Here is a 16,887-nt window from a genome sequence, read left to right on the forward strand (position 1 = left end):
GGTACATACCTGTTAAAAATAATACAGGTATGGGATCTGTTATCCAGAATGTTTGGGACCAGTGTTTTTTTGCATAAGGGATCTTTCAGTAATTTGGATCTCCATACCTTAAGTCTACTAAAATATCCTTTAAATATTAAATCAACCCAATAGGATTGTTTTGCTTTAAATAAGGATTAATTATATTTTTAGTATCAAGTACACGGTTCTATTTCATTATCATAGAGAAAAAGGAAATTATTTTTAAAAATGTGATTTGATTAAAATGGAAGATGGCCTTCCCATAATTTTTTCTGGATAACGGATGCCATACCTGTACAATAAGTAACAATTTTCTTAGGATTTAAATAAAATTATGCTTGATTTCTTGTTAAAAAAAATAGAAAATGTTGTACCCCAAAAAGGTGTCTCAAGTAGCTTAGAACTTTGAAATACTGTTACTGTTTTGATCTTAAGATTTCGAACATACCCAGCCAGATCCAAAGCTTTTATATTGTTGCTGACTTGCTCCTCACTGCTAGAGTTCGAAGACACATCCCAGAATTTATTGTTGACAGAAAGTATCTGATTCAAGTGATTCCGGGAAAAGTGAGTTCCCTGTTCACGATGTCTGTAATATTCAGCCTTTTCTCGTAATTCCTTTATCTGGTCAAAAGTGGGTAAAAATGTCAGACTGTACGAAGGTTTAGGTGAGGTTTGCTGCAGGTGTTCATGAATTATATAAATTTTAAATTTTGTTTTAAAATCCCATAACTGTTAGAATGAGTTATATATAGATCATTTATAGCAGAGATATGTGCTGTGGACGAATACGGATCACATAAGCAGGGAAGGAACAGTATAATGTTAACAAGGCAATGCAAACATGAGCCCACAGATACAGAAAATGCACATGCACTCATGACATATTGGACCGGGTGTACACAATGCTATTATACAAATGTAATTTTTATGTGACCAACCTCAGCAACCCACAGGGCGCCTAGAGGGAGATGAGAATCCTAAAAAGAGGAACACAGACCATTTCAGTAATTAGGATGAAAATAAAGTATCTCAGAGATAATGAATATTGTAGCTGTAGTAAATAATTATAGAAGTGTCAACTGTGGACAAAACATTTCCCTTTGAAAATAAAATCAGACTTAAGCTGCTCACACAACATTCTGATTAGGTACTCTTTAAAGGAGAAGGAAAGTCATCCTGCACTTGGGGGTGCCTAACATGTGGCACCCCCAAGTGTAGGATCACTTTCCTTCACCTTTAAGGGTCTACACGGTCCTTTATTACCATTTTTATCTTTGGCCTGGGTGTCAAATGATACTCACTCCTTTAGTAACATAATAGTATTCTGAAATGAATTTGAGTTAATTGGTATATAGAGTAGAAGACTAGAGCATGGCAATATCCAGAACTATAAAGGAACTTATTTCAAATTCTATGCTCTATGACACTGCTATCTATCTATCTATCTATCTATCTATCTATCTATCTATCTATCTATCTATCTATCTATATATATATATTTGTTGTTTTTTTTTTTTTCAGTTGCTAAGATAAATAAGCTGGATCTACACAATAAGCATACAAACCACACTTACATGAAAACAATTGTGGTGAATTATAAATTATAAGACATGCATCTACATACTATATACAATGGGTTAATCCTTTGATTGACCCTTTTCTTTACCTGTATGTAGATGTAGCCCCTTAAACACTTCTTTCCCTCTCCTTTTTCCATAGCGTTTACTAATGTATTTACTTGCACTTTCATCAATTAGAGGGTCATCAGGCCTTGTGCACAACTTAGTGCAAAGCCCCTGATTTAGTGCCCAAACCTATGATCCTGTGGCCACAGGTTTCTTTATTTTCACCTCTCTATTCACCAATATACATGCATGAGGCAATGTAAAAAGGAGTCATAATAAGGAGTCTTTATTTTTATTCTGCAGCCACAACCCCTACAGACAGCTGCTTCTACACCTTTGGAGCACTCCATCTCCTGTCTGCATAATGTGACAACATTTGGCACTATGTACCCTTATAGTACAGTTTTAAAAATACACAAACTCTATGCCAAACATTATTTCATGATATAGAAATCAAAGGGAAAGTATGCTGCAGTTGTTTTATGGATACTGCCATCTAGCGTCTCTGTTAAGAACACCAGCAAAAAGATCTTGCAGAAAGTTATTAAACAGTTAAGTCATTAGTCAGTAATCTTGCAAAGTGTCTTATGCTGTCAATGTGCTTTGTATTGTTGGTGTAATCCAGCATAATATATATGTGAAGCCCATGTAATGCCAATATAATGTCAAGAAAATACATATATATTACTGCTATCAATATGTTAATGTGATACCTATACCAATATAGTGCCAGTGAATTACACATATATTACCAATGTAGTGTCATATAGTGCATATGTGGTACCAATATGATAGAGGTGTAATACAAGTGTATTGCCATTATAATTATAGTATCGTACTACTTATATAATTCCCCTACAATTCCAGCAGGGAAAAGTACCGGTGTTCCTGTGCTGTTATACATTGCTAGTATGGTGATAGAATAATTATGATTGCAGATCGTTTTCATTGATTTTTAAATGACTGCAGAACCCTTGTCACTAATGTTTATGCAGCTGTAAGACTGAATACAATACATTCCAGACTGCTGTGTTTACTTTGGTTTGTCATATAGAGGGATGCTACTTTTACATTTTTTAGTTTATAGTCTGTGTAATGTTGAAATAAAAGGAACAAACAAGGGCCCATTTACTAACAATTGAATTTTGATTTTTTTTTTTTTCACGGATCCCGAAAAATTGTGGTTTTCTATCATTTTAAAAGGCTCTAAAATTTGAGATTTATTAAGTGTAAAAACCACGAAAACTTCTAATATAAAACATTCGTCAGGTAAAAGTTGTTGAGGTCCTACAGAAGTCAATGGGAGCTGCTCTGATCCTATTGGACCATTAAATCAATTCGGATTCGGAGGTTATCAGATTTTTTTTCTAATCGTCTGAAGTATTATTTTCCGTTAATACTTTTTTATTCAGCTCTTTTAATAAATTCCATGACATTCATAGTTTTAGAGTTTGTGAGTTTAGTTTTGGTTTCCAAAACTTCTAAAACCACTAAAATCCAACCTTTGATAAATAAACCACAAAGACTGCAGCATTCAGTCTGACTGTTGCAAGACCACGTGGTAAACTTGATGCAAGTACTCAGATAGGAGTGACATTACAAAATGCTTGAACTATACATTAACCAAATGTGCAGATTGCCACTGTGACTCAAGCCAAAATTGCAGCAATTTATATTCCATTGGCCAAATCAGGTTGGGACAGATCACACTCGCATTCATATTTTAATAGAACATTATTCAGAATATGTGTATTGAACGTTGTAGATACAAGCAACACATGCAATGTGCCCTATGGGGAATCTATAAAAAACACAAACTGTTCCTTTAATTCATGCTTTTTTCCTTCTACTGAACTTAATACATAGGATCAACATATCCAGTTGGACCTACTGTAATGTAAATCTGATGCAAGTGAATGAACTGAGCACCACTCACTTTTATTGATGTTTCATGAAAGTCCCTAAACAATTGGTCATGTAGGATCAATAATTTAGGATTGGGCTTTTTGATCTCTATATCTATCTCAACGTGTACGACTAGACTTAATACTTGTAATGCAGACTTTCCTTGAGGTCCTTTTTCATTCAGTGTTTAGTTGTGGATTATTTGATAGGTTTTGTTAATTGGAGTTGAATACTCTTTCTTATTATACTGTTGTTTCTAAGGGATACTAGAACTGAATTAGTCATATAATTGTGACCTTCATCTGCAGTGCAATTTCTTTGTGTAGTCAGTACCTCTTTATGGAGCCTGGTATGTTATTTATTTGGTTTTATAGGTTTTTACTAGGCTTATAAACACTGTAAAACACAGAAGGAGTTCCTGTGGCACTGATGGGCATCTGCATTTATTAGACTTAAACCTGGCATACTGGACTTGAGCCATGCCATTTTAATGAATTTAGGCATAACATACCCACCCCAATAGAAGAGAAATAATACAGCAGCAGTATAACATATATCCACATCCAGCAGAACAACAGTTAGATGAATCACTATTTTTTGAACTACGTTACAGTTGTGCAGGCTCTATTAATTGATTTGTCCAGACAGATGAATTCAAATAAATGTTTATGGAACAATGTCCATTTCCATAAATAGATGTTTTACTCACTTGATCAAGCATTTGTTTCTTTGCCCTCACCCAGGCTCCCTCTTTGTATAAATATTCAGATGGTGATAAAAAATTAGCAGAATACTCTGATTTAATTCTCCTTGAAGAACAAGAAAGAAACAGCCATTTTACATGCAGAAATTCTAATAGAAATACCCTAAAAAGTAAGGTTATTTGGCTATTTTAAACTATTTTCTCTAAACTAAAAGCACTGATGATAGCCAAGAAACAATAAAATGTAAGCTCCCTATCTTCTCTTCCTTTACAAGGAAATTATTACTAACTCAAACAGTTATACAGAACGATTAGTTGAAAAGCTTTTTTCTTTTTAAATTCTCATATTAAGCCATGCAATCTAGTTGGTGTGCTTACAAACTTTTGTTCATGATGCCATTGCATTTAATTAGGCCATCATTACACCTTTTCCACTGATATGAATTCTGTGGCATACTTAATCACGTTTTGTCTGATGGCAAAGCAATATTACATTTCTCTTAACATTTCAGGAAAATATTTTAAGCTTTCAGTGGCAAGCAATACACACATTTTTGTAGTTTATTTCTATGGAGGCTTGGTTTCTAAGCTGCATCTTACATGAGCTTACTGTGTGGGGGAAGGTTAAAGAGGCCAAATTCTGCATCTTTCCTTTCATTGTTACTATGGTATCTAGGAACCCAGTGAAAGCATGAAGCATTGTATTCACTAACAAGGCATTGCATACCTGCAGCTTTTAGAAGAATGTTTTAGTTGTTGAATAACTTTTTCTTTATGTTTCCTAGCATGAACCCTTTGCTTTGCTTCGGTTTCGGATTTGTCACTCTTTGGAGGGCTACATACTGCTTCCTTTTTTTGTTTCCTTTTCTCCTGGGCAAAACAGAAATATGCATTTACATCACAGAAAAGCTCTGTGAGTTTGCCAGTATTCATGAAATAAACTAATCATACAAGAGCAGACACAAACAATTCGTAATATTATCTTAACATGGCCTATGTCACTTGAGAATATTAACAGCCACTACTTGTAGCTGGTCCGTTGGGCATAAAAGGCCAACTGCTCTATGGAAAACAATGAAATCGGTAGCCACTTTTAATTAGTTGCTACTAATCTCCCTGTGTGACAAAGGATAAACATCTGTTTTCTATTACCGTATAAGCCGTCCCGAGTATAAGCCGAGGTACCTAATTTTACCTCCAAAAACTGGGAAAGCTTATTGACTCGAGTATAAGCCTAGGGTGAGAAATGCAGCAGCTTCTGCTAAGTTTCAATCAAAAAATTGAGGGGTTCTGCTCCCATTGGAGGTGCCGGCGTCTCGTTTTTGGATGCCGGCGACCATTCTTAGACGCCGGCTAATATTCTTGGAGACTATTCTTGGACGCCGGCGACTATTCTTAGACGCCGGCAACCGTTTTTGCGCTTGACCCGAGTATAAGCCGAGATAGAGTTTTTCAGCATATTTTGGGGGCTGAAAAACTCGTCTTATACTCGAGTATATACGGTATGTAAGCTTAAAAAATATTCTTTTCCTGCTATAAAATTTGGAAAGTTCCCTCTTTGAACAGACCAGATGTGTAATGCTATGGTGTGTCCTATATATAGCTGCTTGAAAAAGATTTACTTTTTTTTAAAGAAACAGTAACATCAAAAAAGTGTTTTAAAGAAATAAAAAATATAATGCAGTGTTGCCCTGCACTGGTAAAACTCAGTGTTTGCTTCAGAAACACTACTTTTGTTTATATAAATGAGCTGCTGTGTAGCAATGGGGGTAGCCATTCAAAGGAGAAAAGGCTCAGGTTACACAGCAAATAAGCTCTGTAGAACATAATGGTGTTATCTGTTATCCACTATTTAACCTGTGCCATATCGCCTTTTTTCAATTTCCACCATTGCTACATAGCAGCTTGTTTATATGAAATATAGAAGTGTTTCTGAAGCAAACAAATCCGTTTTACCAGTGCAACAGTACATGATATTTTCATTGCTTTAAAAACACTTTCATTTTTTGGTGTTACGGTTCCTTCAACAGTCAAACTACTGTTTTATTATTATAGACAAAAAGAGAACCAGTTAACAATGAAGGATTGTTTGCTTAAATAAGACTCTATGGAAAAATGCATTCCAGTATTTTAGAGCTTTTTGGAATAAGGTTTCCAGATAATAGATCACCTACCTGTAATAGTTTGTAAGGTACCCTGCAAGCATTTAATGACTATAAAAGTACAAAAAAGAATGTATGGCTTTATATGAGACAGAATAGTCAATACCAAACAAGTTAAATCAAAAGCAACCAGGGATTTCGCTGGAGCACACCCAAATCAATAACACGGGATAGATCACAATGCAAAGAGAATTGATAGGATGAAAATTGTTTTTTTTTACATTCTGGTAGATAAAATACCTCTATTAAAGCTCTATAACAGGAATCGACAATTGCACTGCAAAAAAACATCACTATGACACTGGGAGCTGTAGTGCTGCATATGATTTCCTTGAAACTGTATTACAAGAAACTGCAAAAAACTGTTTTACCTTTTTCTTAAGGGAGGGGTCCTCTGGTTCATATTCAGGAAGATGTTTTTCTTCCCAATCCTTTCTCAACAACAGACCTTTAGCAGGCGGCGACCCTTTAAACTGGCTGTTGTATTCAGTCTCTCTCTTAAGTGCATCTACATTAAATGGTGGGACTGATTTGTTCTTGTTATATATAATCTAAAAAAACACACAGATGAAAAAATGTTCAAACCTAACATACAGTTGGTATCTTGCAACTGCTCTGCACAACTTAGATCATAATCAGTGTTCTTACGTGTCATTGTAAATATTGGAATAACACTGTGCTAAAAGCACGGGACGGATCATCATCTGCAATGATAAGCAACTAAAAATGCGGAATGAGTCATTCAGGGGAAGAAAACCTTAACACTGCACTGCACTTAACATGTTACCGATAGGATTGTTTTGTCTTCAATAAGGATTCATAATATTTTGGTTGGCATCAAGTACAAGGTACTTTTTTATTATTAAAAAAAAAAAAGAAAATACATTTTAAACATTAGAATCAGATCATTAAAATGAAGCCTATAGGAGATAGCCTTCCCGTAATTCAGAGCTTTCTGGACAACAGGTTTCCGGATAACAGATCCCATATCTGTACAAGTATAAATGTCTGCAGGTATTTAGGTTTAAAGTCTACCAGCCTTGTCTAAAGAAAAAAGGAAAGGAAAGTGTAGACTTTTTTTCTATAAAGTGGGGCTATACATTTTCCAATAAAAATAAATGACGTTTTACAAAAACCATATACAGGTATGGGACCTGTTCTCTAGAATGTGCGGGACCTAAGGCTTTCTGGATAATGGATCTTTTCATAATTTCGATCTTCATACCTTAAGTCTACTAGAAACTCATGTAAACATTGAATATGCCCAATGGGCTGCTTCTGCATCCAATGAGGATTAAGTATATCTTAGTTTGGATCAAATACAAGGTACGGTTTTAATATTAAAGAGAAAAAGGAAATCATATGTAACAGATTGGATTATTTGGATAAAATGGAGACTATGGAGATAGCCTTTGCGTAATTTGGATCTTTCTGGATAATGGGTTTCCTGATAACGGATCCCATACCTGTTATATTATTATTATATTACTATATTATATTTAGTTGTCAATAAACCTATATAAAAACCTATATATATATATATCATAGAAATCACTTACAAAACTCCACAGCATATTTTAGGAAGTATACTTCTAAATATGTTTCATATTGCAGAAAAGCACACACTGTTCTCTTTCTATATTTATTACATATTTCTCTGTGGTTGTGTATTACTTCTATAAATATTTCAATATTTCACTGAGATTTCTGTGGTATCCTCTGAGCCAGTTTTGTACATCTTTTAAATATATTTTGTCTTATAATTTGCCATTGTTAAAGTCTATGACGGCTGTGAGTTGATTAATTGCCGCTTCTGGTTCATGGGTCTCCACTTGGATATCCCTGCTTAAAGCTATTAAAGCATATATTTTTGTAACAGTGTAACAAATATTACCCTACACATAAAATGCAGAAGTCCAATAGTTCTCAATTTTTTTAGAGAAGTGACAAAAGTAACTAGTGCCTATGCACTTTCAGACTGCAGACATTTAGTTGCCTCACTCAATTTTTTTGTTTTGGAGTCCCATAAGGGGGAGTGCAAGAAACTCTTACAATTTCAAAAGAGACAAAAGTATTGGATTCAAACTTTACAAACTATGCACCCAAAAGTCAGTATAATCTGCATGTGTTTATTTAGATATTGACTTTATTTACACAGCCTGCCGATTTTTAATTTTGAGCTACAATGTCTATGTTGTGAATGTTTTATACTTTTAGCTTGTATTTATAACATGTTCAAAGTATAAGAGGAGATCCCATCTTTTACAAAAATATTTAACTCAATTAAATTAGATACAGCTTGGTGGAAATATGTAAAGACTAACTTTACTACGTGGCTGAAACTATCCACCACTGTTGCACAAATATAGAAAAGCTAGTATTATACTAAAGATTATTAAAGCAATATTTGTCAATCTGTAGCTAAACTGCCATTGTGGAAAATACAACTGTTCAGATAAGGTTGAACTCACTGATATAAGATGTTTGTTTCATATTATTACCTGTTCTGCAGCAAGCATGGGAGAGTTTACTGTAGGCGTCTTTTTTTCAAACTGCCTTCTGTACTCTGATATCTTAAGTGGATGCTGAATAGGAACTGTGCTCAATCCAGCTTTCTTCTTCAGAACTCTGTGAACCTTTCAATGTCACAATTTATATTGTCACAATGTACTTTCCCAAAGACTATTTACTTACATTGGAAAAATCTATTTACTATGTAATAATGTAACATTTAAACTTTTAAATTTAAATAAAATTTTAAACAATGTAAAACATTTATCAATGTGCTGCAAAGACATTACAGAAATTAATATGCCCTGTTTTTATTGCATGAAGGTCAGAGATTTTAACAGATAAGGCATTAGGTTTTGGATTTATGGAACTTTAGATAGGCCTCTTGATGTTGCAACATATTTAGATATGCAGCAGAAAGACGAAACACCCTGTATAACTGTTTAATACACAATATATTGTAGACCATAATGGAAGTGGTTTCTAATCTAGAAGTACACTCCTTCCATTTTCCTAAGTATTGCATTGGGTTCTTATTAGCACTAGTACTAAAAATGCCAGACAGCTACAGCTCTACTGGTTATGCCAATAAACTGCTAAGTTGTTAAAGATTTCTATATATCATTAATTTACTTCATTTTTTCATTTATAAAATATGAAGTCATAAAAGCCTAAACAAATTAAGCATATTATCACCTGCTAGTATAGTATTAAGCATAGTATTGCCTACTATATGCTCCTTACCCCACTGGCTTTTGCCTGTGAATTTACTTTTTCTGAGGGAGCTGCTGTTTCTTGGTTATCTTCAGGAACTCGAACTGTTGTTTTTTTTACTGTAGATCCAACATTTACAAACATTTTATTAGAAGCAGTAGACTTTGAGTTTGCCTTTTCCGATAAGCGTGGTGCATCTGGTGTATGTGTTTTATCTTCAGCCACAGATTCTCTGTCCAGATCAAGGCTTAACTGTGCAGGTTCCTCAGTTTTAGATTCAGATTTATAATATTCATTGTCACTTGGCTGCTTCCATTGAAATGATTTAGAAATCTGTGTCGTGAAATATGGAACTCGACGTTTTGAAGGGAATCGGGGCTCTTTAGTGATGCCTTTAAAAAAAAAACAAAAAAAAAAACCAACACATAACTATGTATAAAATATTCACAGGGCATTTGTTAGCCCAATAATATGTAGAGGTTCCTAGGTGTACCACTAGTGAGTGATACTTCTCCATAGATGTTGATTGGTACTTTGTAACAAGTGTCAATTGTTACTTTTTTAATAGAACTGAACTGTCTAACACAAAGATAGTAAGTGCAAGGGGCTCAACTCCATATTTATTAAAGGAGAAGGAAAGTCTCACTCACTGGGGGAGGGGTAAATGTTAGGCACCCCCCAGTGATTGTAATAATGTATCTGATAATAGGCCAGTGCTCCTATTAACAAAAACCATAGTGGCCTCCACCCTCTTCCACACCTGCTTTGACTTCAACAAAAAAAGCCAGCCTTTTTATTGTATTGGCATGTGCTGGACCGGGGTATTGACATAGAAAAAGCAGAAGAAGAGGATCACTTCATGGTGTTCACTGAAAAGTACCCAGACCTGGGGCAGTTTTTTGCTAACAGGAGAACCTGCCTGGGGGTATCAGGTAAGTGATTACAATCACAATCACCTAACATTTGACACCCACCCACTGATTGCGACTTTCCTTCATCTTTAAGCTGCTTAAGCTGCAGAAAAAAACAATGCACAATATTTGTTTTCAGAATACAAGAACATACTCTGTGTGTTTCAAAAATTTGCAGTCCGATTTTTTTTATATACCTACTCCACGCTATAGATCTTTTGTGAAGCTGCAAGACAGGACTTTTCATGTTTAATATTACAGATAAACTATGAACACTTTAAATGTAACTTTTACAAAACATACTACAATACTGACTCTCATGTGTATGGAAACATTATGGCTTATTATAAACCAGTACAACAGAAATCAAGATAAATATAAAACCTAGCTGACCAAGTTCATCTGATCGAAGACCTGCCCATCTTGAATGAGTGGGTTCCTGCCCTGAATCTTCAGTATTTTTCCAAGTGTAATTTCGGTCATATTCCGACAAACCCTATATTGTGAATGAAAAACAATTCATAGTTATATAGTGGTTCAGGGTGTATCGATGTAGCTCCATGTTGTAACTCCCACCATTCCTACAGTTAGGCGATTCCAGTTTTAACCTTGAAAGGAAGCCAGTTGCAGGTAAAACTTAAATCCCTGTGTAAAATATAAAATGAAGCAGTGGAATTCTTAATGAATCAGGTGAAAGTTGAATGTTAAGTTAAGTTAAGACCGGCCAGACCAGGGATGACTTTGATGTAGTTGGCCAGCTTGAATATATTGCAATATATGGACAAACAATCCCTGATTTGTTTAAAGGGGAGGACATGTGTAAGTAGCTAATGCACAAAATGTCTCAATGTCCTTAATATATTGATATTGGGTTGAGTGCAGAGGACTTCTTGTCTTTGTCAGGCTGAATCGACGAAGGTCAACTTTAAGGCCAAGAAAATCCCATCCTACTTCTGTTTAATCTAGAGCAAGGCAAAATCCCAGTCTGGAAATGTGTCCTAGTTGACTCACAAGGGACAGGTCATGTGTTGATATTGGCGCCAGTCAGATCAAGTTTTCATCTATGAGAACAAAGCCGTAACATGGATAGCTAACCTCCCTGCAGGACTCATTTACAAGCACTAATGTGTACATTTTTATTTTCCAAAATACAGCATTTTCTTTAGAATTTTCATGTAGTTAGTTGCTTACATTAGTTAGGGTGTGAATAACACAACTGGATAAAGAGCCAAGACTTTTCTTTTTGCTGCTTCTCTTAAATAAAGGCTTTTAACTTTAAAGTGTTACCCAATATCTGTCTGTAAATCAGTGCCAAAAATGTAATTATGCAACACACAAAAGGAAGCCTCCTCAAGGAATGTGTTAATTTCAGGGCACCATTAAATCCATATTCACTATGCACCTTATTCATAGAAGCAGAATCACCCAGCATTGTAGAGCTAATGAATAGTATAGAGATGCCTGTATAGACACAGAGCCTTGAATAGCTTTAAAATGCCCAGAATTGTGCACACATTATTTATGCTTTTCTCAAACAACAACTTTCACTTCCCTGTGTCTAATGTCATGTTGGAAGAACTCTGGAGAGTAATTCACAAGTGGACAAAGTGCATTTTTGGAAGTAAATGCCATGTTTTTCACCCATAATGCAGTGTTTTTCTGATAATTCTCATGCAACCCTACAAGCAGCACCTGCCCTATTTGCACCCTATGCAGTATTTCACAGTGTGCACTATAAAATGACATTTACATATGATTCATTGCAGGCAAGTCTGGTTCATCGAACCCCCTGCGGGAGCCCTGAAGCTACAGCCAGCTACGGTGTTTCCCAGCATCAGTAGGCACAGTTGCACACAATTCATCAGAAGCGGTATGATGGACACACTGGAGTGGAGTGGAGTGCAGCAGTAATTTAATGAATCATGTCAATAAGTGTTCTCCACTGCTTTCATTTTAAAGGTTTGTAAATGACCACTTGGTAGTTTTGCAGTCACTGAAGCACTGCAGATTGCCTAAGCCTGTCATAAAGTAAAAGGAAAGTTAGGCACCCCCAAATGGTTATCAGCAAGCACCACAGAGCAATCCTCTTCTTTAGCTTCTTATTTCTTCAAATTTCCCAGGGCAAACGCATGCACAGTAGAGTGAAATTGACGACTTGTTTTGTTAAAGTTCAACTCAACTGCTCATGTGCAGCCATGTGAAGAAAGAAAAATCAGGAAGACGACTGCTCTGTGGTGCTTGCTGGAAAAACCCTGGGCTGGTTTTCTGTAATAGGAGCACTGGCCTAGGGTACAGTGGCAGAACTACTGGGGGAGCTGTGATTGTACCAGGGCCCACACCCCCTGGGGAGCCACCTAGAAAATCTATTCCAGAGAGGAGTGGGGGGCCGGCTGCACAGCCTGCACCCGAGCCCGACTCTGCCTAGTTACATTACTGCTAGGGTATCAGGTAAGTAAATACAATCACTTTAGGGTGTCTAACTTTCGGAACTCCTAGGTAAAAAAAAAAAAAAAAGACTTTCCTTCTCCTTTAAGGGAATGTGTTTCAGGGACTCTAGATTAATAGTCATGACTAGCACTGCAAAGTGAAAGTGAAAATAGTTAGTACAAGAAATTGTAAATCCAGATTTTAAAAAGCAGATTCGTGTTTTATGTAGAAATGTATTTCACCTTCAAAATGCAGGTGCACTCATTTCATGTATTTTTACACACGGAGTAAAACTGGGCAGGGGGCATATTTACTCATACTTTGGAACATTCTTGGCTTTGAAAAAAGTACACAGATTTTTTTTGTATCCTAAGTAGCAGGTATGGAAATAAGGCATGAGACCCCCGTGCATCCCACTCATTCCCATAGGATTACAGCTGCTGCATCCAGTCTTAGTACTTATCCATCATCTGCTAAATATATCAGTTTTTTTTATCGCACCTTGAATTGTACCGGCATGGTGGGCGTCTTCCCGAGGTGTTTCGCCGCTGATCCACTGTCAGTGTGTGTGTATGTTGAACACTACGGACAAGCACCGCGGTGCCATGTAAACAGAGCCAGTTACCAGGGCAAAGCAACATTCGAGCGTCCCCATGGATTGCGCATGCGCGCGCTAACGGCTGTGACAGCGACTCTACCAATCAAATCGCAGATTGTAGCCTCAATCCTATCAGTCCTGTAGCTGGGGGAACTGTGACGTAGGGACTCTGGTTCGTTTGTTTATAGAATGGCGAGAGCCAGGAAATGAATGCTGCCTGCGATTTTTGTTGAAGGTCGCAGTCATTTAACGCGGCCTGAAGAGAATCGAGTTATTCTTAGGACGAATAAACATCTATTAAGGAAATACAATTTAAAAAAAGAGTAGAAAGTGTTCTCTCACAGCTAGCTTACTTTGGCAAGCAGCTATTCTTTGACCCTAAGAAATGGAGCGAATAGAGCCCATTTAGGCTCAGTATACGAAGTGCAATGCTTTTTACCCACAATGCAACATTTTTTCCTGAGTAGTTGAGGTCGTGGTGTGGTGATGCACCTAATGAGTCAAAATTTGCACTTAAATCGGATTTGGATACAGTTGAAAATGTGCGGAATTTGAATTTTGTTGCTTCCAGTGCTCGCCATCGAAATGATGACTGGGTTCATTTAAAATGCCCCTGACACCCCAAAATAGTTTCCTTCACTCCGTTTGGGGGAACCAATAGCTTTTTTTAAAAAAAAATTGTTGCCACCAGCGCTAGGACATCTTCACCAGGAGGGAGCTCCCAGTACAAGCAGCCATGTTGTGTGGCGCACATAATGAGTGCCTGACATAGTCACCTGACAATATGATGTCATGCGCATAATGAGGGAGTTGAGGCACTCTCACATTACACACATGTGTGCCCCAACATGGCCGCTTACACTAGGGGCTCCCTCCTGGTGCAGTCGTCCTAGTGCTGGCTTTTGGCAGTTTAAAAAAAAACAACTATTGTTTCCCCCAACCAGATTGCAGGCTTTTTTACCCGCATCATTGGTGAAGTAAACTATTTTAGGGTGACAGGTGCCATTTAAAACGCAGGCCTCTTGGCAGTAGTTTTAGGATTCATTTGTGTCAATAGGAACACTGCACATGATCAAACTGCGTTTTTTGGTCATAATAAGACGCTGTCTACTTGGCCACACAGGGCTGATTTTAGGCTGATTTGATCTTTTGGGCTCAGGGGTTACCCGGGTTGGAATCGGTAGACAGGAGTGCAAACCACAGCGTTGTTCTTTGCTTGTAAAACTACATACAGGGGCCCATTTACTTAGCTTGAGTGAAGGAATAGAATAAAAAATACTTTGAATTTCGAAGTATTTTTTTGGCTACTTCGACCATCGACTTGGCTACTTCAACCTTCAACTACAACTTTGAATCAAACGATTCGAACTAAAAAACGTTCAACTATTTCTTCGACCACCTACTTCGCCACCTAAAAGCTACCGAACATCAATGTTAGCTTATGGGAAAGGTCCCCATAGGCTTTCTAGCCAATTTGTGATTTAAGGAAAATCGTTCGATCGATGGATTAAAATCCTTCGACTCGTCAGATTCGAAGGATTTAATCTCTCGATTGAACAATTTTTCCTTCGACCATTCACTCGTACTAAATGTGGTAAATACTTCGATATTCGAAGTCGAAGGATTTTACTTCGACGGTCGATTATCGAGGGTTAATTAACCCTCGATGTTCGACCCTAAGTAAATGTGTCCCTAAATGTCTCCAGATCCAGTTGTAGGAACAAAGAACATTAAGACAGTTTTAGATAGATCTGGTTGGTATCCTCATTGAAAGGTTCTGTTATATTTATTGGGGCACGAATCCTCAAAAACTGGAGAAATGTTTAATTGAACAGTGTTGGTTTAAGAATACAACAGACAGATATTAAATATAGTGCTTCCTTGCTCTCATGCACATTGAATACTTCAATACCAGAGTGCAAGTGAAGTGGCTAGTGGTACAACAAAGGGTACAGTTCTAAGGCCATGGAAAACTATACCCCCCAAAATAAATACTTGAGCAACAGATGTGACCTAACAAGTATAGTTTGTTTGTGTGCACCTGTGAATCGTAGGATCCCAAGGGGCTGCCCTTATTTTTTAAAATGGCAATTTTCTATTTATGATTACCCAATGGCACATACTACTATAAAAGTATATTATTATGAAAATGGTTTATTTACATGAAGCAGCTGTTTTATGCAATATATTTTTATAGAGACCTACATTGTTTGAGGGGTATAGTCTTCCTTTAACCCTGCAAAAGTTAATGTTTTGGTATGGATAGAAGTGGCATTTTATGGAAACTAAAGCCCAGCAGGAAAATATTCCAGAGCTGAGGCACAGATCTTATTGTATCATCACAGACAGCACAATATCTCAATGACGGAAGATCCTTGACTTTAATGTAGTCATTTGCCAGAATGTCTTGACTGAAAGAGGGCAGACAGGGACAAGAGTAGCGTGAAATATAATGGAATTACTCAGACACGATGTTCACTAGAACAGGTTGTGTGCATCCAGCATTAGACTTGATCAAGAAGGATAATGAACATCCCCTACATATAATGAATGGGTACATTTATGTACCAGGTTTGTACACTAGATGGTACACTATATTCAGACTCTGAACACTGAAGAAGGAAGTAATTTAACAAGAATGAAATAGTGCTCTCTGTCTAATTTTTTTTTCAGCCATCAACCCTACTAATGTGTTTCATCCAATAGCTAATTTCTGCGCAATGAGACTAAGGCATTTTAACATTATTTGGAAGGATTGCAACAAATTGCTCTTCCAAGATTTTCAAGGTCCTTGCTTAAATATTATCATTGCTAGTAAGTCTTTATAAATGCTAACATTTATAAACAACTTTTATTTTAATCCATAGACAGGTTTTAACTGACCCTTACACCTTGCCCTAAGCTTGTGCAACAACTTTTTTTAAATAATACTTTTTTAATACTGATTTGTGTTGTTTTTTCAGCTAAACATTCTCTGAAGGTGGCAACACGTGGTTTGATATTGAACCCATTTGGATTACATCTACACGCAATCATTTCTTCTTAAAATGATGTTTACTGCACAAATGTATGTTACAACTAGGATTAGTGTTGATAGGTGAAAAGGCATCAAACACCCAATGGTGTATGGTGAAAAACTATACTTTTATTCTTCCTAGAATAAATTCTATATTGATTTTGTAGATATTACTTAGGTTAATGAGCTAGTTCCAAAGACAAAACAACCCCACTTCTTTGTATATTTCTAGGGGTTTACCTTTATGTGGTATGGAGGCTGATCAATTGTATGATCATAACTTTGTAACAA

The 16,887-nt window shown here is 36.5% G+C and overlaps 1 protein-coding gene across 4 annotated transcripts in view; it reads right to left on the bottom strand.

Annotated features, from left to right (window-relative positions):
- The window catches only part of mdm1.L (Mdm1 nuclear protein L homeolog), a 63,482-nt gene extending 49,772 nt beyond the window's left edge, over nucleotides 1–13,710 (bottom strand). Inside the window, exons 1-9 of one of the 4 annotated variants that reach the window (XM_041586345.1) lie at nucleotides 13,484–13,710; nucleotides 10,949–11,051; nucleotides 9,675–10,036; nucleotides 8,921–9,055; nucleotides 6,791–6,970; nucleotides 4,985–5,127; nucleotides 4,264–4,363; nucleotides 963–1,001; nucleotides 470–645 (exon numbers count right to left, since the gene is read on the bottom strand). In XM_041586345.1, the coding sequence (XP_041442279.1) occupies nucleotides 470–645; nucleotides 963–1,001; nucleotides 4,264–4,363; nucleotides 4,985–5,127; nucleotides 6,791–6,970; nucleotides 8,921–9,055; nucleotides 9,675–10,036; nucleotides 10,949–11,051; nucleotides 13,484–13,501 (1,256 nt within the window). In that variant the 5' untranslated portion in view covers nucleotides 13,502–13,710. The remainder of the gene's footprint in view (nucleotides 1–469; nucleotides 646–962; nucleotides 1,002–4,263; nucleotides 4,364–4,984; nucleotides 5,128–6,790; nucleotides 6,971–8,920; nucleotides 9,056–9,674; nucleotides 10,037–10,948; nucleotides 11,052–13,483) is intronic. The other 3 variants (XM_018252442.2, XM_018252441.2, XM_018252443.2) reach the window with 3 other exon arrangements.
- Between the last annotated feature and the right edge of the window lie 3,177 nt (nucleotides 13,711–16,887).

Source organism: Xenopus laevis, chromosome 3L (assembly GCF_017654675.1).
Source record: "Xenopus laevis strain J_2021 chromosome 3L, Xenopus_laevis_v10.1, whole genome shotgun sequence".
In the NCBI taxonomy this organism is placed as follows: domain Eukaryota; kingdom Metazoa; phylum Chordata; class Amphibia; order Anura; family Pipidae; genus Xenopus; species Xenopus laevis.